At 34.8% G+C, this 27,884-nt stretch overlaps 1 protein-coding gene across 2 annotated transcripts in view; it reads right to left on the bottom strand.

The window, feature by feature from the left end:
- Window positions 1-27,884, bottom strand: part of TBC1D5 (TBC1 domain family member 5) — a 490,620-nt gene that overhangs the window by 233,011 nt on the left and 229,725 nt on the right. For both annotated transcript variants that reach the window (XM_019726007.3, XM_074312797.2), the window contains exon 5: window positions 8,917-8,986. In XM_019726007.3, the coding sequence (XP_019581566.3) occupies window positions 8,917-8,986 (70 nt within the window). The remainder of the gene's footprint in view (window positions 1-8,916; window positions 8,987-27,884) is intronic.

Raw genomic sequence — 27,884 nt, 5'->3', positions numbered from 1 at the left:
TTAACAACTCATTAGTCAGTACCTCAGGAACCACCACTAGGGGGTTTTCAATGTCATCCTCCTCCACGCCAGGTTCAACCACAGCCTTGTTGATTTTTGCAGCCTCCTCACCCTTGACAAATCCTCTGAAGTGTCTTCTTTTAGATGCCATTCATACACTCCTTGGAGACATCACCCCAACTACAAGCAAGGGTCTTGATGCAGTCATCGATGGTGTAATCCTTCAGGAATAGCATCAGTGTCTTCCTGAGCAGTAGCCTGGGCAACGGTCATCCTCAGGTAGTAGGCCTTAAAAACTGCTAAAACTTCTTGATCCATTGGTTAGATCACAGAGGTGGTTTTTGGAGGGAGAAACACCACTTTAATATTGGGAAAAAAATCACCAATAAAAGGAGGATGTACGGGAGCATTATCAATAATAAGCAAAATCTTGAAAGCTATTTTATTCTTCAAATAATACTTCTCCATTTTAATGGCTTAGCAATTTAGGATGGCATCTTGGAAGAGGAACTGGGTCATCCATGACATTATTATTATTATTAGTAGTAGTCGTTCCAGGTGTATAAAACAACATGATTAGACATTTACACCCCTCACAAAGTGATGACCCCACCATGTCTACTACCCCTCTGACACTGTACACAGGTATTACAATACCAGTGACTATATTCCATGTGCTATATGTGCTATATTTTACATCCCATGACCATATATATATATATATTCATTTATTTATTTTTTAAATTACAGTTGCCATTCAATATTTTATATTAGTTTCCATCCATGACTTCTTATTACTCTGCAAGACATGGGCAGTGTGTGCTTATTGACATGCTTGAAAGCCCTTGGATTCTCACTGCCCAAGATAACAAAAGGTGTGAATTTGGAGCCTGCAACATTGCCTCCAAGCAAAGCTGTTATCCAGTCCTTAAACGCCTTGAAGTCTGTCATCGACCTGGCCTCCTTATGGATGAAAGTCCTTTCACAAATCTGTTTTCAGAACAGAGAGGTTTCATCCATATCGAATATTTACTCTGGCAAGTAATTTTCCTCCACAATCAGCTTATCCAGAGTTTCCAAAAAGTCTTAAGCTACCTTCACAACAGCACTCACAGACTCATCACTCACTTTCACATTATGTAATAAGAAACGATTCTTGACTTGTTGAAGCCATCCAGAACGAGCAGTAAATTCAACATCATGGTCAGGTAAGCCTTTTCTTTCAACATCGCTAACAAATCCTTTGGCAATGATTGTCATGGTGTTGAGAAAAATGTGCTTCTGTGTCTGGTCTTCAATCTAGGTCATTAGAAATTTCTCCATGTCTGATACAGGCCCTTCTTGAATTTTTGTTGGTTTCATTGGCTTCAATGAAGCAGATCCTGTAACAGCCTCCATCACTTTGTTCTTGTTCTTCCAGATCACAGCTACGGTGGAATGGGACATGCCTGACTGGCAAGCAATAACCATCACTGATTTTCCACCTTTGTCGTCTTTAATCACTTTTAATTTCATTTCCAGGTCAATCACTCAATGTGGCCTCTTATTGGCAACACTAGCAGTACATTTTGTATGCTTAGGGGCCAGGATGAATAAAACAAAATGAGATTAAATCAAGCAAAGAGAAAATGATGCATGGAATGTATGAGGCTGCCGCTGGCATAACATGGCATACTATTTTACAGCAAACTTTTTTTTTAAAAATAAATAGAAAGAGTACACTCTAAGTAATGATAAGTATTCTATACTAAATACATAAACCAGTTACATGGTCACTTATTATCATTTTCCAGTATTAGGTACTGTACTTAATTGTATGTGCTGCACTTTTATACAACTGGCAGCACAGTGGGTTTGTTTACACCAAGCATCACCACAACACGTGAGTAGTGTTTTGTGCTACAATGGCTAAGATGTCACTGTGCAATAGGAATTTTTAGCTCTATTATCATCTTATGGGACAACTGTTATATGCAGTCCATCGTTGACTGAGACATTGTTATGTGACATGTGACTGTATATGAAAACAAACCAGTTAATTATTTAAAAGGAAGGTAGTAACACATTTCCAGAGCCATAAGTCATCAATAATTAGTTCAGACAGATTGTATATTATAAAGAGGCATAGATATTGACCAGTTCCACCATCATAAAGAATAATCAAGTTACTTCAAGATGTATTTATTCATCATTCAAATATGATTTTCATTTCTTCTCTCAAATGTGGCTCTACTATGGAGATGAGAATAAAAGGCAATGTTCTGATTTTGGTTTCTTGAAAATGCAAAGGTTATGTATTTTGTGCTCTCTGAAATTATAATTTAATTATAAAGGTTGTGGTGCTACTTGAGCAAATATGGAAACAAGACGTAATACTTGATAAAGAGCTTGTGAGACTAAATGTAAGCATGGCTTTTATAAAAATTCTTTACATAAACTATAGATAACTATAGATATCTGTAGATCTGATCTTTTATAGATAACTATAGATTTGATCCTTAAATATCATTTATTGCCACTTTAGAACTGTATTGAATTTTTAAAATACTCTTCTGAAACAAAAGACAACTCTGTTAGGTGAAAAAGTTGATTACAATTTAAAGAAAATTTTAGAAAAGGGAGAAAGAAAGGAAAGGTGAAGAAACTAGTATTTGTTACTTACTACGTGTTAGGTAACCAGGCCGGCTGTCCTACACATTTGTAGGTACGCTCCCTAGGACTCTATGATATAGGAGCTGTTAATATTACAATTTTATAAACGAGGTTACTAGGATTCAGAGGTTAATTCCATTGCCTAAGGTCACACAATCAGTAAGCGGTGGAGCTAGGGTATAAACTTTAGTTTTATTTCTACCCCTGTGCTTTTTTCAAATTGTTTCCCTAAACCATATATCTATTAAGAACTTAAAGAGTTTGTGACATATAATTATATAGATTCTCAACCAAATACAGGGAGCACATCAAAGTGAGAAAAACAATGATCTAAGAATCAGGAAAGTAACCCTAATTCTAGGCCTTCCTTTCTCCTTTACTTACTAAGCTATGATGTCCTGGGGAAAAAATAATTAAAATGGAAAGGCCTTAGGTGATGGAGTGGGATGGGGAATTCAGGCTGGTCTCTATTTTCTTCCATATATGCCATGGACTGAATGTGTTTCCCTGCCCCCCACCCCCCAAATTCATATGTTGAATCCTAACACCCAATGTGATCATGTGAGGAGGTAGGGCCTTTGGGAGATGATTAAATCATGAGGGCAGACCCCTCATGAATGGTGTTAGTGCCCTTACAAAAGAAGCCCCCAGAGAACGAACTCTCACCTCTTCTGCCACATGAGAACACAGTGAAAAGACTCTGTCTAGGAACTAGGAGGTGGGCTCTCAACAGATACCCAATCTGCCAGCACCTTCACCTTTAAACTTCCCAGCTCCCAGAATTGTTGAGAAATAAATTTCTTTCATTTATAACCTACCCAGTCTCTGGTATTTTGTTATAGCAGCCTGAACGGACTAACACAGTATAACTTTCAGCAAATCAAATTATTCTACAACTTCATATTCTTAAAAATAACAGATTTACAAACTTATACAAAGGGTGTAACCAGAACCCAGATTTCTGAATTTTAAATCCAAAGCATGTTTTTGCCCTATTAGCTCTACTGTAGTATTTTGAATCACTGCTTTATTGTTATTTCAAGAGATATGAGACCCTCTTTCTCATATCACGAATCTCAAATGTGAAAAAGGTACAATATCAAAATAAATGTGAAAAAGGTATTATATCAAAAATAAATGTAAAGGATAGAAGGATGTTTCCTATTTCCTCTCAAATTATATTACATATAAAGAGGATACGTAAAAATCTTTGTGGTACAATTTGAAATCTTATTATTTTTCAAAATTTATATAACTAAAGTAAGTTCAAATTAATGTATTTTTCTTATTCAGAAAAATATTTAACTTTTAGATTTAAAAAGCTAAACCAACTAAACTTAAACAGCTTTGACTCTATGGGGTATAGAACGTATGATATTGAGAAAAAGAGGCAACTTTGGAAGCTCTGGTCGCTGTTAAGAAATTATAACACCATCACGTTAGAGCCAAGTGGGTTTTTACATTTTTTTCCTTAAAAGAAACAAAATAAAATATAGAAAGGGAAAATGTTTCCTTTATTTCTTCAACATAAGTTCTTTTGAAATATGAAATACAGTATTTGTTTCGAAGGGAAAATAAGAAGCCAAAAAGTACAAATATTTCTTAATTAAAAAATACAATGTGTTGTTTGTAAGTATTCAAGATCTTTATAAATGTTTCAAGTCTTAAGTCACCTTCTTATACCAGTTGTAGGCTTTGCTAATTCAACAGACATACATAAGTATTTTGCAATCCTTCTGCATTCAACTACCATTGTTTTTAAATTCAACACCAGGATTTATAACTAAATTATTATAGTCTTCATTTATTGGCTCTGACTTGTAACTGAACCACCATTCGTTGTTATTATTTTGAACTATGTCTCATAGAGTCAACAAACACTTCATTTACAAGGTCTCATTTGAAAAGCATCCATTGTCAAAATCTAGAAGACAGTACATTTTTCCTAATAGTACATTTTGGTGAAATATACTCAAAAATGGTACCATGTGCAATTAAAATCTAAGAATAATTAGAGCAGGCTAGATGATTTACTAGTGTATATACAGAATCTAGAAAATCAACCAATGGATTTTAACATGGATTTGTGGCTATATAAATATAACCTAATGAAACAAAAATGAAGTTATTTTCTATATTGGGAATTATGACATTATACTTAAAGCATTACATTGACTCAAAAACCAGATAGACTTCCTATGAACTTTTAGAGAAAGTTATAACTTGATCAATAAAGATATTTAGAAACTTAGGGTAAAAAAAGGAAAATTTAAAAATGTTCACCTTCAATTTATTTCATAGGTCACTGTTTTACCATCTAATAAGATAATTAAAAACATGCAAGCAGCTGGTACTACAGCTAAACAGATTAATGTAATAGTCTGTAGTCATATGTGCTGGCAAGGGGCTCGCCTCTTTGGAGAGGAGAAGGTCAGCTGCCCTTGGGAACAAGGGGTGGGGGTAGTAGTGAGACAATATTCTTTCTACCATGTGGCCTTGTGCTACAGTCACTTAGTTAAACATCTATTGTAAACTGCTAATTGGCAAACTACTTTTCTTTCATACCCAACAAGGGGTCTCTCAGTTTTAATGGTTAGATAAGAAATAGAGAAAGCTCGTACAATCTGACAGAAAACATTAAAATTGGTCTCTAAAAACTTGGTATATAAAGCATAAACCAATAATATCTTCTCAATTCTTATTCATTTGCCATTTTAACACATCACCCGCAAATTAGGAATATACGATCAAATTTTAACAAAAAGTTCCAAAGCAAGATCTAGTCTATTACCCAGGCACCATCTATGATAATCATAAGGTTGGTGCCTTAGGAGTTAAGTGCAACTGTACTCTATCTTGAATCAATGAAGCAAAAACCACAAAAGACACAAATCCAAAGTAAAACCTCCTAGCCTATGAAAAACAAATCTATGAGCATTAGCCTAACAAAGCTATAGTTAGGGTCCATCGATTTTAAATTTCGTAATTTATTTGTCAAAATTCCAAAACCCATCTCTGAACTTACACTAATAGTAAAACATCTTCCTTTTATCTTTACCGTGTGTACAATTTTGTTACACAAAGGCAATGTAGAATATAGTATCAGAGACTGAGAATTTCCAGCCTCAGGTTAAGCTTGTTCTTAGTTCTCTCTGCTAACAGATAAAAATCATTTTCCTATAAGACACATTTTTAAATCTTTCTTTTGGTGTCTCTAAAAAAAATCTACACTACCAGAAAGTTAACGAGGATGACAAGGGCAATGACATCAACTGGAAGACAAAAGCAGCTCATATTCATTCCAGCATTTACCATGTGACATTATCCCATTAGCTCCTCACAAGTGTTTTTTATTATGGCCATTTCAGAGGGAGGAAAGTGACGGGAAACCTTGTCCAAAGTCTCCAAAGTATTTGGAGTCAGGATTTGAACTGACTCACTATGTTTAGGTATTATTAACAAACAAAAAACAAAACAACAACAACAAAAAACAGACTATATACCCTTTTGAAACTGAAAATCTCAGATCACAATAATACACATAATGGAAAGATACACACTTAGGTGACTAATTCAAGACTGAATTTAAAAGTTAATAAAACCTCAACATATGCTATAAAAGGATGCATACACCTGTTGGAGGGTTAAATAAAGACTAAAGCCACAAAGCTGACCATTTACAGTAGGTAAGCACCAAGAATAATAATATGCCATGTCTCTGCATTTAGATTTTCAAAAGGCTTTATCTTATAAGTTTTATCTAATTCGTCTTTAAAATAGTTGTGAGAAGGAAGCAGTTTAGACATTATAATGTCCATTTTACAGATGACACACTAAAGCCTATCATTATCCCGGATACAAGTATATAAGCGAGAGCATGTTCATACTAGGCTGCCAGCCAGAACTGTCTCACTGTGCAGGAAGGTCAGGATTTCTGAAGCAGTTTAAATAATACAAAGGCAGAATTGTTAGGATGGTTGAGGGTTGGAATATTCACGCTTTACCAAAAACCTATTTCTAGTTAGTTTAAAAGGGCTATGATGGCAAGAGAAAAATAATTTTTATTTTCAAAAGTTAATTTTACTGACAATTCTGTTGTTATTTTAGTGTGATTCTGCAACAATTCCTAGATTTTATCAGTTAACCTTAATATGAAAATATACCCCAGAGCTATGCTTCTATGAATTCTGCATTTAACCCAAGTGTCAAATTCACAGTAAGCTCATTATATTGTAAGAGATATTGCCTACTGAGGAGAAAAATATTCATTTCACACCTTAAATACTATAATACTATTTAATAACAGCACTGGCCTGCCAACTATTAAAAGCTTGTTTTTATATACTGTTCTACCTGAGCTTTTTATCTTGCCTTTTTAATCACAACAATAAATTAATATCCTAACATTACAACACTGACAGGCATTGATTAAAAATATATTAGTTAACAACATTAGTATTTATTGTGCAAAGTTGCATTAGTAGTTCATTTTCAAAATACAATTATCATTCAATAATACTAAGATATATCAATCTTAAAACTATTCAAGGAGAAAATAAACTACAAGATAATACTGTGAATTCACATTAAAACATTTCTCTTAACTTTATATTATATCCATTATTTACCATAATTAGCTAAACTACAAATGTAATTGTAAAATATAATTCACCAACAAAATTTATACACATAATAGATTTTCCTTCCTTTGAAATACATCTTTATTATCTTTTTGTCTTGGTTATTTATTGTATTTATATCTAATAATGATATTACCACCAAAGATTTCACATAAATTACATATTAATATTCCTCAGTTACATGCCAAATCATGAATATTTACTTAACTATCTTTTATATTCGCCTTTTTTTGGTGTGATCAGCTGTAACATGTTCAGATGTAGGATTCTACCTATTATTTAACATGTCAAATTCCAAGTTTATATCATACTTCAGCACTAAAAGAAGGATTTGGAGAATTCCAACCTTTATCAGGTACAGTGAAAATATAAGGGCAACACATAAGCTTTACTGCTGTGATAATACCTCTAGAACACCATGGGAAGGAACATAAGCCTTTTGTAGTATCTGTGACACTTGAACGACTGATTATTTATACAGACCCCAACTGGTATAAAATAAAGATGTCAAGTGTTTCAATTACCATCTCATTTCTAGAATTCATAAACAAATTGTAAAAACTTTCACATTTAACACATTCTTATTAAATGCTTCCTGTATACGAGGCCTTACTCTAGATGTTAAAAAGCTTGCCTGGGATCTGAACAAACAAATGACACAGTTCCAATTAGGGATACGAATATGTATTCAAATAAAAATATAAAGATTCTGAGCATAAATTCCGTGTTTATTATAAAAGGAGTGACAGCTTAATATTCAAATGAGTTTCCAAGTGTACAGTGGTTCTTGCATATATTTTCTAGTGTTATTACACAAGTATCAGAACTAGTTAACCATAAGGACACTGTACTCCACTCAAGTATTTCTTCAGGAATCTATCTGCATTGCTATCTATAATGCCAAAATGTATTATTGAATCTGTACTTTTTTTTCCCCTAAAAGAAAACCTAGTTCTTATATCATTTTGGTTCAGCTTATACGTTTTCAAATATTAATGGAAATACTTTAATCTTTCTACTTCCTAGGTTTCTCTGTTACGAAGGTACAAATTCTATAAACACTTATTCAAGCAAATTCAAGTTATAAGGAGAATCTTAACAAAAGACTAGATAAGATACATGTTTTCTTAACTAATGTATCCTTTTTTAAAAATCACTAATTGAGACGCAACTGCCCTGTTCGCTGAAGAGCCAAATGGGATATTAACAAACAGCACTTAATGTAACAACAGATTACATTTTATACTCTCTTAGATGCTCATTTCATTTTAGCAGGAAACTTAAACAAAAGGAAGCCTTTAGTACTATAGCAAATATACTAGAAAAACAAAAACAAAAATGGATTTTAATGAAGCTTAATACTACATGTACATTCATTCTAATTATCCTACTATAGGTTAACAACAGATATCTACAAAAAGTCCATTTATTCAAGAACTTAGAATGTTATTTTCCATTACTCAATAAGTCTGCAGAGCAATTGTGTACCACAATAATTTTTACATTTGTCATATTTTTAAAGTACAGGTTGTAGCTCCTTACTACTCTAAAATTAGAATCCTGTAAAATTAGGTATTTTGTACATCATTTTATAATATTATTTATCTTTGTATTCATCACCTACCTATAGGAATTAAAAGTCCCATCAGAATCTAAAGTAGAACTTGTTCTTCTTCCATTTTTATTTGAATCTCCTGGAAAAAAAATTTAAAAACACTGAAATAATGGAGATTATAAAACTGAATATTTCAGTTGAAAAGCTACTGTGTGACAGCTCTAAGCAGTATATTGAGTCAAAAAGCAAATACCCCTTTTACCTCTCCAAAATATCTTTTGTAATCAGAGCCCTTTAGGCCAAAAATGTTTTTTGACGCTAAAATATAGCCCAGAACCACTGCTCCTAATTTGGATAGGAATACTACCGAAGCAATTGCTAACAGGAACAAATGAAGTACAGTACAGACATTTGCTTGTTATGAATCACAGACAAATCAAAATGTATAAATCATTTAATCATACACTAATGTTTATAAACAAAGGGCAACTTTTTGTTAGTGATCACCCATCTTGACCACTGGTACAGTCAAAGGAGGCAGGCAGACAGCAGACCCAGAATGCTTTCCAGAACCCTGTTCTCCACTATCTAGGAATCTGTTAAGCAGAGAGGTAAAAGAGAAAGCAGAATTGGGAGGTAGAGATGAAGAATGCATTCTAGTGAGCTTTGAATACACTTTAATATTCTTTCTAAACCTTTAGGTTTTAACTTTGGTCAAAAGTTCAACAGTTTAAAACAAATGAAAAAAAAAAAAGCATCAAATAGCATCTGCCACACTAGGAAATACCAAACATTAAAAACACATTTACATTCAAGAAACTGGCATATTCATAAAAATCAGATTTAGAACAAATTCATACCTATCAGTTTAAAGATTATAGAATCCAAATAAACTTGCTAAAGAAGTTAAAAATGCTTACCAATGTCACAATATAAAACATATATTCTTATTGACAGAAATTTAATTTTAATAGCTTAAATTTTAAAATATATACTTCAAAGTATAGTTTTTATGAAACCACGGTATACTACTATAAAACATATCATTTATTCTTAGAAACAAATTAAAAAAACTAGAATCTGATTACATTTTACATTCCTAATTCCTGTAATGTACTTGCAAACATCAGGCTATATTCATTTTTATGAAATTTAAAGTTCAATAATTGGATGATAGATCCAATTTTAATTTATACTTTTAATCCTCTTTGAACAAACTGAGGTGCCATTGGAGATCATCACAGTGGTCCTGGTTAAGTCAAATAGTAATTAAAGAGCTTTCACTTTAAAGATGAGATTATTTTTAATTATTGAGTGTAGTACTTAAGGTACCATACTTATATAATTATGCTACTCATTAAATGGTTATTGAAAGCTGAAATGTAATTTTAATGACAGCTACCTATTTTTCTTTGCACATTTTATAGTTGACAGATTAGTCAAGAATGTTAGTTCTCTTCAAAATCTTTGCAGCTGCACCTAAGTATTTAGAAGGATGAGAACTGGGTTGAGCTCACTTACTGAACTTTAAACTCTACGCTTTTTGCAAAATGCACTTTCAGTTTTGTTAAATTAAACAAAAAACCTAAAACGGATTACAGAATTTGAAAATGTTGACAATTATTATAGAAGAAAATAATCCCCAAACACTAAATGTTTAAAATCAATCTAGCTGGGTATATTTTGTTAATTCTTTGAAAACATGGGTACCATAAGATTACTCTCTCAACATACTTCATTTTCTTTTTAAAAAATTAATGGTATTACATAAATTTAAAAAATTAAGGAAAATTAGACTCTGTCTTGATAAATGAAAATTTCCTACAACACATGTTATTTAACAGCTTGCAGACATTTCCTGTGAAACACTCCATAATCAGCACAGAATAAGTACTATATCATATATTAAAAATATGAACCTTTTTTCCCTTTAAAACTAGTTATGATTTTATGTATTTAACCATAAAATCTCATCAATGGACTATTTCTTGCCTTCTGCTGATATTTATCAGATCAGATATAAAATCCTTCAAATAATTTAGAGACTTAGTTTTTTTAAACACTAGGTTTTGTCATCTTAATATATTACAAAAGTGGTCTTCATTTTATACCTGTTTTGAAATGCATATATCACATGTAATCTTCAAAGGATGGTAAAAAAGCAAAAAAAAAGCAGTTTTTCTTTCTCAAAAACATGCCAAATAAGGCGTACAACTATTTTTCTAAACAACATTTGAGAAAAGATTTCATAGTTTGCTATATGAGGAAAAGGCTATAAAGTTTTGAAGCGGGAAAAACTGCTTTGTTCCTTCAATCCTCTAGTTGAAATTAATTATAGCAAATGTTTATGAAAACATCTGCTCCTTACAGTTATAAATTCTTAATTTTAATATGGTCGATCCCAGACTCTTATTTTGGAATAAACTGTCTGACAATTAATTGAAAGTTCTACAAAAAAAGAAACAAACAACAGAATTTTTAATTCTGGAAAATTGTATATAGAGACTCTCATTTGTGTGAAATATTTGGAGGGGTTTAAAACTGGTAACTAGGAAAAATCAAAGACAAACAGAAAGGCTCATCTTTCATTTGTAAGCTGTTATACAATAAAAACATATCTGCAACACAAGAAACAAGAATTAAAAACAAGTATTATTTTACTATCAATCTAATTTGGAGGTAAGTATAATAAATGAAGTATTAATTTTATCAGAAATTTTAATAGGCCTAATATCAATAATCATGGGAAGGTATGTGTAGTGTTCCCCAAAAATAACAACAGAGGGTGCAAGAGAGTTTAATATGATGTTTTTAGTTGCTATTCTGATTCTTGAACTAAGTTACGTAGCAGTAACTGCAACAAGGATGCACAGGTAGTTTTCAGAACTAACTTTCTTGCTCTCGCTCTCGCTCTCTCACATTAATCTCACACAAAGACCTTTGAATGATCAAACAACACAAATATTTAAATGTGTTTTAAGATAACAGACTTCCTTTCATTTGCTTGAAAAGTAATTTAATAGAGTACATTTTAAAAATACCATTGTGATTTTAAATGCATTTCAGTATTTAATGTAAACTAACCAATCAAAAAATCTGGTTATATTTATTGAGCAAATTTTAAATAAATGCATAAATTATATACAACATATCACATATATATTATGTGTTATACATAGTGCACCATTGTTCAACATTATATATTTATAGAGACAGTGCATCAATTACTTGTGACTATTAGAGTTTGAAATTTAGTTAACACATTCATTTCTCATTAGTTGGTTAACTTGGTAAAATGAGTTCATAACATTCACAATTAAAATAAGCTGACTGATTTGAAAAAAAAATACTTGTAGTTATATTGCTTTATATGAGGATACAAAGAGCATAGTATTTCCCACTAATATACATGTATCTAACTTATTTAGCCAATAATATGTGTAATGGTGACCTAAATTTCAAAACAAGAAAATCGAATTGTGGACCTCCTTTTTAGCTTTGACTGCAGTCATGTTTAACTAAGGGCATTTATAGTATCTGTCTGTGCACTGTTGAAATCTCACTAAACAAAGGTGTATAATAGATTTCTATAGTGTATATTATGAACAAACATCTGCTTCATGAAGGGAGAACCAGAGACTTTTAAGTTGGGTTAGGTTCAAAAGGACCAGAATAAGCACATGTACTCAACTATGCCTTCAGTTTACATGGAAAAAACATCAAGTTTTAAGATCACATCACACTAGGTATGAGTTCTGAAAAGTATTACATAATTAAAAAAAAGGGTTTATTTCTGAATTGATAAGAGAAATGTCACCAAGTGTATGTGATGAATATTTAATAATAAGAGGGGGAAAAAGATTTGGTTCAAACTTACTGAAAACAAAGCTATGGGTAACCACATTTTAGTTGTGATAGGATAAGATGGCATAAATTTTAGCGTAAAGACCTAAAACCTTTTGTACCTTTTAAACGAACTAGCTAGCATTACTACTGATACATTTTAGTTACATTTAAAATCCCATTTAAAGTAATGATTCAAAAAACCCCACGAATTAAGTATATGTATACGTTGACAGGCAGTGAAGGCAAAGCATAATGACAGCATCATCTGTGAAGACAGTAGCCACACTAAGGATATCATCTCATTTCAGGAATCAGGTATCTCTCTCTCTCTCTCTCTCTCTCTCTCTCTCTCTCTCTCTCTCTCTCTCTCTCTCTCTCTCTCTCTTTTTCTTTCCTTTCTCTTTTCCTTTCTTTTCTTTCTAAATTAGGGAATAGTGGGGAACAGTGTGCTTTTCCAGGACCCATCATTCGTCCCTCAATCTTAGTTGCAGGGGGTGCAGCCCACAATCTCATGCCAGAATTGAATCGGCAACCTTGTTGAGAGCTCGCGTTCTAACCAACAGAGCCATTTGGCCACCCTTTAGTAATTTTCCATTTTCTCTATTATTGTAAATTTATCTACAATCTAACAATTTAATGGCCATATTTGGTTCTCTATGTAATATTTTCAAATTATGTTTTGGATAATGAAAACTCAAGATGTGAAACAGAAATACACAGGAACTATTTTAAATAAATAAAATTTCAAGTGGATAATTTTAATTTAAGAAGATAAAATAAGATTTAATTCTATTAAATCATTAATAGAATTCTTTAAAAAAGAAAGCAAAATTACATCAACAGAGTGGTGGAATATACAACTCCAAATTTTCATCCTCTCACAGAAACACTGAAACCAACTTCGAAACAACTCTGGAAAACAGTCAAAGATTTACAAAAAAACAAATAAACAATGAATAGAGAAAAGCAGCTTGAAAGCCTTGTGGCATTTTCACTTGCCCTTACCCTATCCCCTCCCCAGTGCAGCAGCAGTCTTGCAAAGAAAAGCCAATTCCCAGTGTGGGAGCCTAGTACTTGGGGGATCCAGAGGGAGAACAGACCACATTTGCAAATTATTCTGCAAACGTTTTCTAACTTGAAGGACTGACACACTCTGCTCATCTCTTTTTTCACCTAACTCAAAAAAAAGAGGTAGGCATTGCTTTTGAACACATTGCAAGTCAAACTTAAAACCAGCAGATGCAAAAGACTGGGGCAAAAAGATTACAACTGAACATAAAAAAGACCACCTAAAGGCCTGGGAGCAAATGCTAGTGAGAATCTCTTTGGAAAATTAGGATACTCAAAAGCACCCAGGTATTGGGGGGGAAGTAGAAAGCATGCACATGCCCAAGGCAAGGAGCATGATCAGAAAGAAACTGAGTTAAGCTCCACCTTAAGCTGATCACTAGAATGAGTGCAAGCCTGGCTAACTGATGAAAGACTATCATGACACAGAGCCAATCTACAAAGACCAAGAGACACTTATTTTTGGGTTGGCTTTTGTTGTTGTTGTTGTTTGCCACTGGCATTCAAGAAAATCTATTAAAACACTAGCTGAACACAAACTAAGAAATAAAAACTTCAGTGATTACATAGGTTAAGGAATAAGTATTTGCAAAAATAGTTAAGGAGAATCACTAGACATATGGACAAAAGAATATAAAAATTAGCAAACCCCAGTGAAGGGGAGAATCTGATATCCAGAATTACAAAATTATACTATTAAAATATCCAGGTTTCAATAACAACAACAACAACAACAACAACAAAATCACAAAAGATACAAAGAAACAGGAAACATAGATCATCAAAGGAACAAAAATAAATTGACAGAAACTATCCCTGAAGAATCTAGAAATTAGATGTACTAGATCAAGATTTTAAAACAGCTTTCTTAAATGATGCTCAAAGAGCAAAACGAAAACATGGATAAAGAAGGAAAGGAAATCAGGTAAACAATGAAGCCACAAAATAAGAATATCAATAAAGAGATAAAAATAATAAAAGGAAATGGTTTCTGGAGCTGAAAAATACAATCACTGAAATAAAAAAAATTCGCTAGAGGGGTTGAACAACAAGTGTGAGCAAGCAGCAGACAGAAAAAAAACCTAAGCGCTGCCAACTCTGAATATTACCCTAACGTGTCCAGTGTCATGTACTGATTGGTGGGGGGGAGGGTGTGCATTGGCGATGACGAGGAGAACACTGCTTTTGGCCTATGTGGTCCACCTGTAGACCACCTGGGCTTCAAAAGGACCTTCCTACAAAAAAGTTGCATAATGCTAATGCTGTAATTTAGACAATTACAAAACACATTTACACTAAGTAGATAAACAACAAAATAGATTTTGAGAACAGCTTCCTCAGAAATTAATGTATTGACAAAGAATATCTGAAAATTATTTCTTTAAGCTTGGAGAAAGACTACTAAGGCCAAGTATAATTACTACATAATTTGCCCTTTGCTGTATTTTTTCCTTACTAAAAATACAAATGAAACGATTTGGTTTAAACTCTGAATGACATTTTTTAAGTTTTGCTTAAAAACCTTAGAAACGTTTTAGAAAGTCTTAGAAACGTTTTAATGAAACACCCCCGACCCCCCACATCTACACACAGACACAACAGCATTTCAAAGAGAATCTAATTGATATTTAGGAAATTCTAACCCTGACATTACACTATCTATTCAGGGCCTAAATAAATATACACAGCAAAAGCTATATAATTTACTAAATAAAATAGAGTGTATCTGGTATTAAAACCCTATTTCACTTTCTATAAGTCTTTCAAATAGTAACTGTAAAATATTTATATTAATTATTCTTTTTCTTCAATGTATAAAAAAAGTAGTATCTTCTTCTACAAACTAGATGCCTTTGGGCACTTCCCATTTTCACTATTCATTATAATCAGAGCTAGATTCTTTAAGATTGGTTTATCATCTAGTGGACAAGACCTCATAAAATGTAAAGACACCCATTAACCCCAAGTACTTAACTTAGATAGTTAATGTTAAATATCTCCCTTTTAGGTATGGAAAATAAAATGGAAACTATTTAAAGGATGGAAATTACAATCCATGAACCAAGTTAAGTAATCCTGTTTGTGTCTTTTAAATGATAGCTAACTGAACAATTTCTTATATCAAAAATCTATGTAATAAGCATAATGGGCATTTTAACTATAAAATCCTAAAACCCAGATGAAGAATTAAGGTAAATATTCTCAAACATATCTTTAGTCTTACAATTTACTATACTAAATCACATTAAATATGGTTATCTAAAACCTTCAAATACAATATCAAGAATTTTTAATGTTTACCATTTCCTTCAAATAACATTTTAAAAAAATATTTTCATTGATCCATAAAAATACCTTATTTTGTGAATTTTTTGTTACGACATTAAAGAATTGTACTGAAATCTGATTTTCAAAGAAAAATCTAAAACCATAAATTGATTTCCGTTTACCATTTTATGATAAAGCATAATTATTAATAGAGATAATTTTTCAAATCTGATAATGACTAAAAATATGTTAAAAAAAATGACTCCCATTAAACTTGCTGGGATATGTGTAATATACAAAATTTAACTGTCCTTTCAGAGTATAAAAAAAAAACATTCAAAGTAGTTATGAGACCTAATTAATAGACGCATTTAATTCACACTTGTACTCATGCACCTGGATCATGTGATAGCTTTTCTACTTTTCTTATTCTTTGGACAAACATGTGTTGAGCACCTCCTATATTTTAGCACTGGTGATACAATGCTTTTAAGCAAAAGCTCAAAACCCATCCCAGACACCCTTAATTTTGTTGAAAATTTTAGCAGAAGAGAGAGAGACAGTCTAAGTGATGTACACTGGCAACTTTGAAAAATTTTTGAGTTACACAAACTACTTCACAATCACATAGCAGACAGAAGAGGTCACTAACCAAAGAAAGAATGAAGAGCACATCACTAGGGATCAGCATGTGCCAAGACTTTGTGAACCTCATGTTAAGGATTTTGGTCAAGATGAACAGGAAGCCAGTGAAAGAAATGATTTAAGGAGAAGTGGAACATGATAAGGTTTGCAGCTTTTAAAAGACAACTTGAATTTCGGCAATGAAGCAATTTGAGGTGGGTGTAGGGAGAAGGAGAGTGCATGTAGAGACGGGGTAAGAAGCTCTTGTACTCCAAGGTGAAAACTGATGATAGAATACACATATTGATGATACTATTATCAAACCATCTATATTATGGCCATTTACTATTTTAAAACTCATTTATATTACTTATAGAGAATCTACTATGTGATGTGCCAGGCACTGTTCTAGTACCTGGAAATACTATAGTGAACAAAACAGAATGAAGTTGGTGGAGGTGGAAGGGGTAGAGTCAGGGGAGAAAACACAAGAAAAGAAATTCATAATAGGTAAGTTCAGATACCTGTAAGAGCTACAAAGGAAATAGAGCAGGATAATGTGACAATCAGTGACTGGGGGAGGGTGCTCTCTGCAGGGAGAAATAATATTTGATTTGTGATTCTAATAACAAGAAAAAATTAGCCATTTAAACATCTGTGACAAAGGGCCTAACATGCAAAGGACCTAGGGCAGAAGCAGGCTTTCAGAGAAAACAAAAAAAGTAAAATAAAACAAAGTCCAAGGTGCTAGAAGGCTAAAAGTGGAATAGTACAAGATGAGGTCTGTGGGACAAAGAGAGGGCATAGAACTTGGGGTTTTATAGGGAGAAATTTGTATTTTATATGTAATGAAAAGCCACTGTAAAGTTACAAAATGATGAAAAAGATTATCAACTTCATATTTGGAAAAGATTATTCTAGCTATGTGGAGACTAGATTGAAAGGGGCAAGAGGGGGAGTAAGATGGAAGCTAAAGATCACTTAGGATCTGGTTCATAGGATAGCCCGATAAAATGAGGAGACAATTGAATACTTAATTCTGAGATAGTCTAAATGAGGACTTGAAATTTGAACTCCTTTGAAATTATTTTCATAGCAGAAAAGTAATAATTGTTTTCCTAATACGTTATTTTCATATACAATAATTTTCTTAATTTCATTGTTAATTTAATTTATTTTTATAAACTGCTTTCTACCTAGATCAGAAATTAATTTGGTTTCTAACTAAGACTAACACCTGAATCACAAAGAAATAAATAGAAGAAACAGTAAAATAGGGCATTATGGATTACTAGTAGGATTTCTAGTCCCATCCAACATGGAGCATCACTGCACGCCTTTCTCTCCCACTGACTAAAACTAAAAACTCCGGGCAAAGGGCAAAAAGCAACTTCTTGAGGCTCTAAAAAGTAAATAATACCGAGCACATTGGACAACATATGTAGTAATGAGTTTTCTTGGTTTTTTCCTTCATTTCCCAGCTTTGAGATCATGTTATATCTGACTGAGAACTAAACTGCAGGAATAGAGAGCAAAAACTCCAATCTCATTTTTCTGGGACTGAGAAAAGAGTCCTCTTTTCCTTTTTTCACTTCCAACCTTGCAGCAAGGCCAGACCTCACTGCAAAACTTCACTGCCACCCACTGGGTGGGTGGTAGTAGTAATGTGGGCATGTAAAACCTTGGGGAATAAAGCTATCCTTTGGATAGAAAAAGAAGAAAAGGGGCCCCTGTTGTGTGAACACTGAGTGGGAAATCGCCATTATTTTCTTCTTTTTCTTTCATCGCTTTGCCACAACAGTGACCCCATTCATGTGAAATCATATGATAGCATGAGAGGTAAAAGCTCTGGTAGAACAAGCCAGAGAGTGGGGTTAGCGTGGAGAAGAAAGCACTGCACAAGGGGGTTCTATACTTCTGTACAGAAACTGACACAAACCCCGGGTTCACCCCTAAGCTATACACAAGTACGCTGAAAACATTCCCAGAGGAACACAGCAAACACTTTGAGAAGTGACCAATGTGTAAAGTACCACCATAGTCCCCAGGCGGTATACCCCCTAAGGGTCACAGGTAAGGTACAGATTCAAATGGCATAAAAAGGACATTGAAAATTGAACTGACACTGGAACAATTACCCACAGAAGGCAAAGCTGAATTGGTAGTCTGAACTTAACTGGGTTGACTGAGAAAAGGAAGGGAGAAAGGAAAAGGGGAAAGGAAAGGAGAAAGAATTTCTCCAGAAGATTTAACAGAATCTTGATTTTCAAAACAAAATATTCAAGATGTTCAGGATACAATCCAAAGTATCTTGATATACCAAGAACCAAGAAAATCTTGCCAAGTGTCAAGGTAAACTATAATCAACAGATGCCAACCCTCAGATGATCCAGATGTTGAAATCAACAAAGATTTAAAGAACCTAATATAAGTTTTCTCTGTAAAGCAATAGTGCACAACCTTAAAATAAACAGAAATATAGAAATTAAAAGTAAAACAACAACAACAAAAAACACACAAACTATTGAAAAGAATCAATGAAAAATTTAAAAACATAAAGTTACATCATCTGAAAAAAAACTTCACTACATGGGCTCAATAACAACATAGAGTTGACAGGGAAACAAGTCAGTAAACTAGAAGATAGATCAATAGAAGTTATCCAATCTGAAGAAGAAACACAAGATTAAAAAAATAAAATGAACAGAGCCTCAGAAAACATTGGGACAATATATACTCCTAGAAAATCTTCAAAATTCAAACATTTTTGAAAACATCAAAATCACACTATACAGATTTTCCAGTCAGGATGGCAGAATGGGTAAATGTTGTGCTCACCTCCTCTCAGGACCACATCAATTACAACTAAACAATAGAACCATATTTGAAAATCTCCTAAAGTCTAGCTGAACCAAAGCTCAACAACTAGGGACATACAGAAGAATCCACCTCGAGACTTACAGGGGCAGATACACAGAATGGGTGTGTCCCACACCCCCACGTGATCTTTAAAAATCAGGAGAGATATCTTAGCTGCAGAGATCCTCCATAGAAGAGTGAGGGGTCCCAGCCCCACATCAAACTCCCCATCCCAGAGTTCCAGTGCCTGGGAGAGAAGTCCCCATAAGTTCTGGCTGTGAAAACCAGCAGATTGTGGCTGAGTAAGATGGAGGGTGGCTACAGTCTTAGGTGCTCCTATTAAAGGGCCCTTGCACTGACTTACTGACAGACTCACTGACTCTGAGGTCCAGGACTTGGGGCAACAGTTTGAAAGGTGCCAGGGATACAGGGAGGAATTGAGTTTTCTGGTTTCTGGTCGAAGGCTAAAGGGGCAACTTTCTCCTGGAAGGAGGAGTTGGCAGAAGCCATTGTTTCTTTGTTGAGCCCTCCCCCTCCCTGCATGCAGACAGAGGCAGATGCCATATCTGAGTCTCCATCAAATTAGCCCTAGTGATTCCCTGAGACTCCATCCCACCCAAATTTGGGGCACACCCAAGCTGCTTCCAGTGGCTTTTCCATGCAACAACCTGTCTTAGGCCATGCAGCGGACTTTCATAAAATCTCTCAAAGGTTCACAAAACCCAAATAAGCAGCATCTGGCTTCAGAGTGCATGTGTCCTTGGCTGAGCAATTTCAAGCCCAGAACTAATAACAGTCAGCCTCAGTTTGTAGACTGGCCTCTCTAGGTACCTCCAAGCCCAGTGTGGGTGGCAGCCATCTGCAGAATGCTTTGTGGCCCATACCAGGTAGCCCTAGACAGGACACAGGCTGCAGTTAAACTTGACCTGCAGTGGGTCCCCTCCCAGGAGTCCCCAGGGCTGACATGCCAAGTGGCCAGCTTCAGACCAATCCAGAGCATCACCAGGCCACCTCCAAGAATGTCACACCCAAAGGGCAGGCTGGTTAGGCACCAGAGCCCCATTAATGCAAACCCTGTTCTGTAGGGTCACTCCTTGCACCACAGCTCCTCCACTTTAGTCACGGCCTGTCCTCACAACCAATCAGCCTGAGGATCAATCCATCCTGCTGATGTGCAAACAGCAACCAAGGCTCAACTACAACAGGAGGGCACACATAATCCACAAAAGGGATACAACTTGAGCACCCAGCTCTGATGACCAAGGAGACTGCAACACTGGGTCCCACAAGACATCTACTACATAAGGTCACTCTACTGACTCCGGGAGTCATAGCTACCCTATCTAATACATAGAAACAAACACAGGGAGGAGCCAAAATGGGGAGACAAAAAGTCACATCCCTAATAAGAGAACAGAACATAGCTCCAGTAAAAGAACTAAACAAAATGGAGACAAGCAATGTACGAGATGCACAGTTCAAAACACTGGTTATAAGGATGCTCACTGATCTAAGGGAGAACTTCAACAAAGAAATAGGAAACACAAAAATGGAGATAGAAAACATAAAAAAGAACCAGTCAGATATAAAGAATACAATGATTGATATCAGGAATATTTTAGAGAGAATCAACACTAGATTAGATGAAACAGAGATCGAATCAGTGAATTAGAAGATAAGGTGCATAACAATGTTCGCATCATAGGGGTACTTGAAGGACAAGAGAGAGAGCAAGAAATTGAAAACCTCTTTGAACAAATAATAACTAAAAACTTCCCTAACTGGGTGAAGGAAACAGTCATACAAGTCCAGAAAATGCACAGAGTCCCAAACAAGATGAACTGAAAGAGGCCCACACCAAGACACATCGTAATTAAAATGGCAAAGGTTAAAGAAAAAGAGAGAATCTTAAAAGCAGCTAGAGAAAATCAGTTAGTTACCTACAAGGGAGCTCCCATAAGACTGTTAGCTGACTTGTCAACAGAAACTTTGCAGGTCAGAAGGATTTGACACAAAATATTCAAAGTGATGAAAGGCAAGGACCTACAACAAAGATTACTCTATCCAGCAAAGCTGTCATTTAGAATCAAAGGACAGATAAAGAGCTTTTCAGACAAGAAAAAGCTGAAAGAGTTCATCACCACCAAACCAGTGTTACAAGGAATCTCAGAGGGACTTCTTTAAGACAAAAATAAAAGATAAAAAATGTGAATAATAAATGGCAATAACTATATATCTCTCAATAATTATTTTCAATGTAAATGGATTAAATGCTCAATCAGAAGATAGGGTGGCTGAATGGATAAGAAAATAAGACCCTTACATATGCTGCCTACAAGAGCCTCACTTCAGATTGAAAGGCACACACAGACTGAAAGTAAAGGGATAGGAAAGAGATATTTCATGAAAATGGAAAAAGACAAAAGAAAGCTGAGATAGCAATACTTATACCAGACAAAATAGACTTTGAAACAAAGGCTATACCAACAGACAAAAGGAGGACCCAGTAATCTCACTTATGGGTATTTATCCGAAGAAACCCCAAACACTTTGAGGGGCCTGTGCATCCATATATTCATTGCAACATTGTTTATAATGACCAGGATGTGGAGGCAGCCTGGGTGTCAGTCAATGGATGAATGGATAAACAGGAGGTGGTATATACAGAGGGTGCCAAAAAATGTATACATATTTTAAGAAAGGAAAACTTTATTAAAATTGTAATACTCAATATATACCAATAACAAAAGATGAATACAGGGGCATCCAGATGGCTCAGTGAGTTAGAGCGCAAGCTCTTAATGACAGGGTTGCCAGTTCGATTTCTACATGGGCCAGTGAGCTGCGCCCTCCACAATTAGATTGAAGACAATGAGATGCTGCTGAGCTGCCGGTGGGGTGGCCAGATGGTTCAGTTCTAGATTTAATGTATCCCCTTTTTTTTCATCCTTATAACTACTCTACACTCACTCTTAAGTCTTTGAACTCACAAAAGGTCTGTCTCTTGCAAGTTACTTATTATTTGATACTTGTTATCCTGTCAGTAGAACAGGAAAAATGGGTGAGAATATTCTTTGATCTTCTAATTCTTAGTCTTAGGGGAGCATTGTGTCCCTAGGTCTCACGTGTAAGCTCTCTCAACAATTCTTCCCCTCCCGTGGTATAGTTCTTGTAGATACTCATGCCTTTCCCTTAGGGGTTTAAGGTTTTTTCCCCCCATTCCGATTCCCCAGCTGCAAAGGGAACCCATCAGTGCTCTAAAGCAACAGCAATTGCTGCAGCTCTCCCAAAAGAATATGGCTTTTTTCCATAAGAAAAAGAGGGAAAAGAGAGTCCAGGAAAAGTTTATTGCCCCCCCCCCCCCCCCATGGCTGCTGTACTCCTCTCCCCCGATTCTTTACCATAGGGAAGATTTTCTTTGATTGGCCAATGGAGTTCATGAAGAAAAACCCACTTAAGAGGGTATGGTGACCTGCTATTTCTGTGGCCCCCAGGGGCTTTACCTTTTCCCACCAATACACACTTGGACTCTATCAGTTAAATGATCACTTTAATTGAAATCTTTCTATACATTCTGGCTGTGTCTTGCCCAGGTAAATCAGTAGTACTTGCACCTGGCCTCTCTATGCAAGAGAGAGGTGTCTGTCTGTCTGTAGACCCTGGATCAGTTCATCGCCCTACAATTTGAGCACTCAATGAGTTCAAAAAATGCAGTGAACATAAACTGCTGTTTGTCTAGTTTTTTTTGTTGTTGTATATTTGGGAATGATTTAGCCCCCCCCCCCCCCAGCTCTACATCTCTGATCAGAAACCAGAAGTCATCCCAACTATTTCTATTTAACGTTATGTATTACGGTTTCCAAAGCTTATCATCATAACTTTCTACTTATGTTCACTCATTCATCAAATGTCCAGCTAAAGCTAGTACCGTGTTTCTCTGAAAATAAGACTGGGTCTTATATTAAGTTTTGCTCCAAAAGATGCATTAGGGCTTATGTTCAGGGGATGTCATCCTGAAAAATCATGGTAGGGCTTATTTTCCGGTTAGGTCTTATTTTCGGGGAAACACGGTACTACATGGCAGGCAGTGGGCCAGATGCCGATGCTTTTATATTGCCAAAGTCAAGCAGCTAACTAATGTCCATAACACCAAACTCCCCACCTAGACAAGCTGACCCAATTTCTAACCTTAAGGGTGAGTATACTTAGGTCAGGGAAAAATATTTCATGATTACATTTATTTGTAGTTCAGTTTAGAGAAATACTGCAGTTTAATTCAAAAACCTTAAAACACTTTGGCACTGTGAAGAATATGGTATGAATAAGACAAGGACTTTATCTCTTATCTCTGTAATACTTGCTGACAGAGGATAGTTCAAACTTATAAAAAATATTACTGTAGAGCACACTTTATCAACAACTCACAGTTCTATGTGGTGAAGGACAATGTTAAGGCATCAGTAAATAAGTAAAAATCACTATGCACAGGTAACAGACAGATGAACTAAAGGCACAATGCCTTAGAAAAAATGGAGTTTTCCTTGCCAAATTGACCCTATAAGTTTATAACAAACAGCAAACAAGGAAAGAAAGGATTAAAAAAAAATCCAGCAGAATATGTCAGATTATATTATATAATAAGAATATATTCCGTGGAATTGAGGATAGCTTTCATAGAATGTGGTCTATTTCATATTTGTGCCTCTACCACTCTGGTGGTAAATACTCAGTCTTAAATCCTAAAAGCTGAATTTTTCGGCACATCAGATTTTACTGGAATCAGGTACTTTAAGCCAATTCTGTTCATACAAGAAATTAAAGTACATATGCAAATTAATGAATGTATTATGTGGAACCAACAAATATCTGTGAGGACAATCAGATATTTATGAGTTTAACCACTACAGTTTCCTCATAGAAGAAAAACTACCTGGGAAGTCAAGGTTTTCTAATGTAAATTGATAAGGAAAATACCATAGTAAACTATTTAGAAGACTAATTAGGAGGTTAGAAGACTAATTTTAATGGCTTCAAATTTTTCAAACTTGATGCATTTACCCTTCAACAACTTGGGAGATAACTGCTGAAAACATTATGGTTTTCTAAAACAACTGTCCTTTGGTAGCTAAAACTCAAATGGTTATTACCAATACTTATTTCCTTCCATTTCCAGCCAACCTTCCTTCTGACACATGAAGTTATTCTTTAGGTATGTTGGTATCATTAGTTACATTATAGCCAAATTATTGATCACATTTCTCAGTCATTTTGCCTCTAATATTACCATTTCTAGTATAGTATCTATTTTACATAGATTTTATAATTTGATTCTCTAAAGGAAATCTTTTCCAAATTTTTCAGTTTTTAACATGTATGCCCCACTATTGTTCATTTTAATATATACTGAAAGGATATAAGATGATGGATCATTTAAATACCACTTGAATATCAAACTCATAGGGGTACAAAAGCTAAAAAAAGACACTATACAGACATTTTGGTGATCATACAATAAAAATTAGCTCCAATATAATAGTGGGTTAGGGAAATTATTACACTAGCACATTCATGATTCAATCTTTTGATTAAAAAAGCTCTACACTTAAAGAGTTATAAAAAGCTCAGAAAACTGGAAACAGAAATGCAGTCTAGGATAGATTATTCAGACTAATATACAAGTCTTGGCATGAATAATAAGGAAACTGTGGTTGATCCATAGAACAGTTGGATTATGAACCAGAATATGCAAATCAGGTAACTATTTATGATAATTATTAAAATGTTAACTTGCAAATAAAGCACAGAAAATAACATTCCACAGTAGGTTGACTCAAGCACAGTATAGGATAAGGCAGTATAATTAGAAATATATGTGGTTTATGGTATGTACTACTCTCAGGCATGTTAATACTAAAGCAATAATGCAAGCACAATTTAACTTCATTTTAAGTTAGGATAATTGTTCATGGTCTCTTTACACACACACACACACACACACCACCCCGCCCTCCCTATCTGGTTGAAAGTTTCCTTTCCTTACTTCTAACAGATTTTGTTAATATGCTCTTACGTATTTACTGCGAGCTTCTCTCAAATTCCAGACTTAAAAGTTTTTACTCTTTCACCTCTATATCTGATAGTTACTGAGTTGTGCTGATTTATTGTCCGCAAGGCTTTGAGACTGCTTACACTGCCCTTCATTTGTAAAGCCACCACACTCCTTTCCCTGGCTTCATGTTCTAACCCATTGGGTGGTACTCTTCAGAAGATTCAGTATCTGCTTTCATTTTTTCTCTCAGTTGTTCTAAAAAACTACCCAAATAATGTCACATAAGTAATCAGGTTTATCGAGGTAAGACATAAGTTAAAGGTTTGCAGTGCTGTGTGTGGGTGTGTATATCTTGTTTCACCTGATTACAAATTCAAGTCGAAACTCCCATCCAAAACATCAAAGATCCTTGTGAAGTGGTCTCCTGTCTTCTCCAATCTCCCTTCTAGAATCTCAATACTCCGAAAGGGACTTTGGTTCTCATTGTAATACCAATCACCCCTTTTTATACAGTCCTTTCAATTTCTCCTATCTGTGCATTAAATTTCTGCTTTATTGATTCTGTTCTTTACTGCTTCTAACAGGTATTTCAATTCAGCTATTATATTTTACCTTCCTGTAATTTTTCCCCAGATCCCTCTTTATCTTTTCTTGTATCTTAGCCAGATTTCTTTTCCCTTCAATCTTTTAACATCTTTCATACTTTGTTTCAAAAGAACATACATGGTTATTGAAAATACTAAGCATATTTTAATAAAATTTACTTCCTTTTCTGAGATTTAAATCATTTCTATGAATACATATTTACTCTGTCTCCTAAGAACAATGCTCCCCTTGTTTTATACCACTAATCCTTTTGGTCTTTGTTTGACTATTCACCCATTCTTAAAGAAATCAGCTCTGCTCTTTCTTAATAAATGGTAAAGAAGATGGTGGTGAATTAATTTCCTTGATTTCCTTCATTATCCACATATTGATATTTAAACCTTTCAGATCTTAAGAACCTAGGCCAAATTTCTAATGTTAGTTGTCATTTGCTTACTGCAGCTCTAAAGAAGAGAGCTCACCTGGGCTCCACTGCTTTCTGTCTTTACAAAAGAATAAATCCTGGATAAACTGAAGCATTACCTTCTCTTTAAAGGCACAGCAATCAAAAATGCAATGCCAGACTGCATAGATCCCACGGTTCTACACACCTTCCTGGCATTAATTTTCCTATGTCAGAATGCAGTGTGCTATCTTCTTTTACCTGGGCCACATTACACTAGCAAGAACTGCACTGCTGAATAAAGCAAGGCATTAATGGGTGAATAATTGGTAGTAAGAGGTCAGCATGTCATGAAATGGTCCTGTCACAAAGCAATTCCCTCAGAGCAGAAAAGAACTTCTTTCCTCAAAGGCCTGGTTTCTCAAAGGTATAAGCATGTAATGGGATTAAAAAACAACTCAAAACAAAAAATAAAAAATCCTATCACCATTCGGCCTCATCCTGCTACCATTCTGCTTCTGAACCCAGCTTGCATTATGGCTTGTAGGAATTCTTCCTGGTGTCCGACAGATAGATTACTGATAAATATTTGGGTTGCAGCAATGCTTGAATTTTGTGTCGCTATTTCTATAAGCATTTTGAAGGTAGCAAGAGAAAGCATGAAGTGGGTGTCAAAAAGCTGATTCAATCCTTAACTTGCTGGTCCCTTTTTTCCTACTTCTAGGTTCTACTACATTGGCTACTATGGTCCATCATCCCAAGGTCACATTCTCAAAGAACCTATGTTGTGGCTTCTCTGATCATCAGCTGTGTCCTCCAAGCCAATCATCCACCCTGGGAGACCTCACTTTCTTCGACAAATTTGGACTGGGTTAGAGGGTGAAGTGAGTGGAGTAAAGTTAGGCACTTACTTTGTTCATAAAATTTAAGGAGATGCCAAAAACTCCGTAAGATAAAAACATTTTAACGTAGTATTTTCTTCAAATCACATCAGTGCAAAAAATTTCATGATTAACAAAATACCAAAATTGTAAATGAAGACAAGATCAGTAACACTGCTATTCCAAGCCACAGTGAAGTCCAAGGCAAAGGAGAAATCAGTAGCAATATGATCCTTTCACTTGCCTCATCCTAGTCTTGGTCTTGAAACAAATATGTGAACAACTGTACTTTCCAGCCACTTAAGCTCTGCTCTGGTCATTGCAGAAGGCAGAGCATGAGGCCTGCTGATGGGATCCACACAATTTCATGTGATCTTATCTCAGTCGCATCCTCTTCTGTTGGTGAGTTCATTATTAATTTTATTCACAATTTATTTCTCAAGCTCTTTATCTA

Source organism: Rhinolophus sinicus, chromosome 5, assembly GCF_057876585.1.
Source record: "Rhinolophus sinicus isolate RSI-liver-muscle chromosome 5, RSI-T2T, whole genome shotgun sequence".
In the NCBI taxonomy this organism is placed as follows: domain Eukaryota; kingdom Metazoa; phylum Chordata; class Mammalia; order Chiroptera; family Rhinolophidae; genus Rhinolophus; species Rhinolophus sinicus.
Note: the sequence above shows the minus strand (reverse complement) of the source record. Positions and strands in the feature narration are given on the sequence as shown.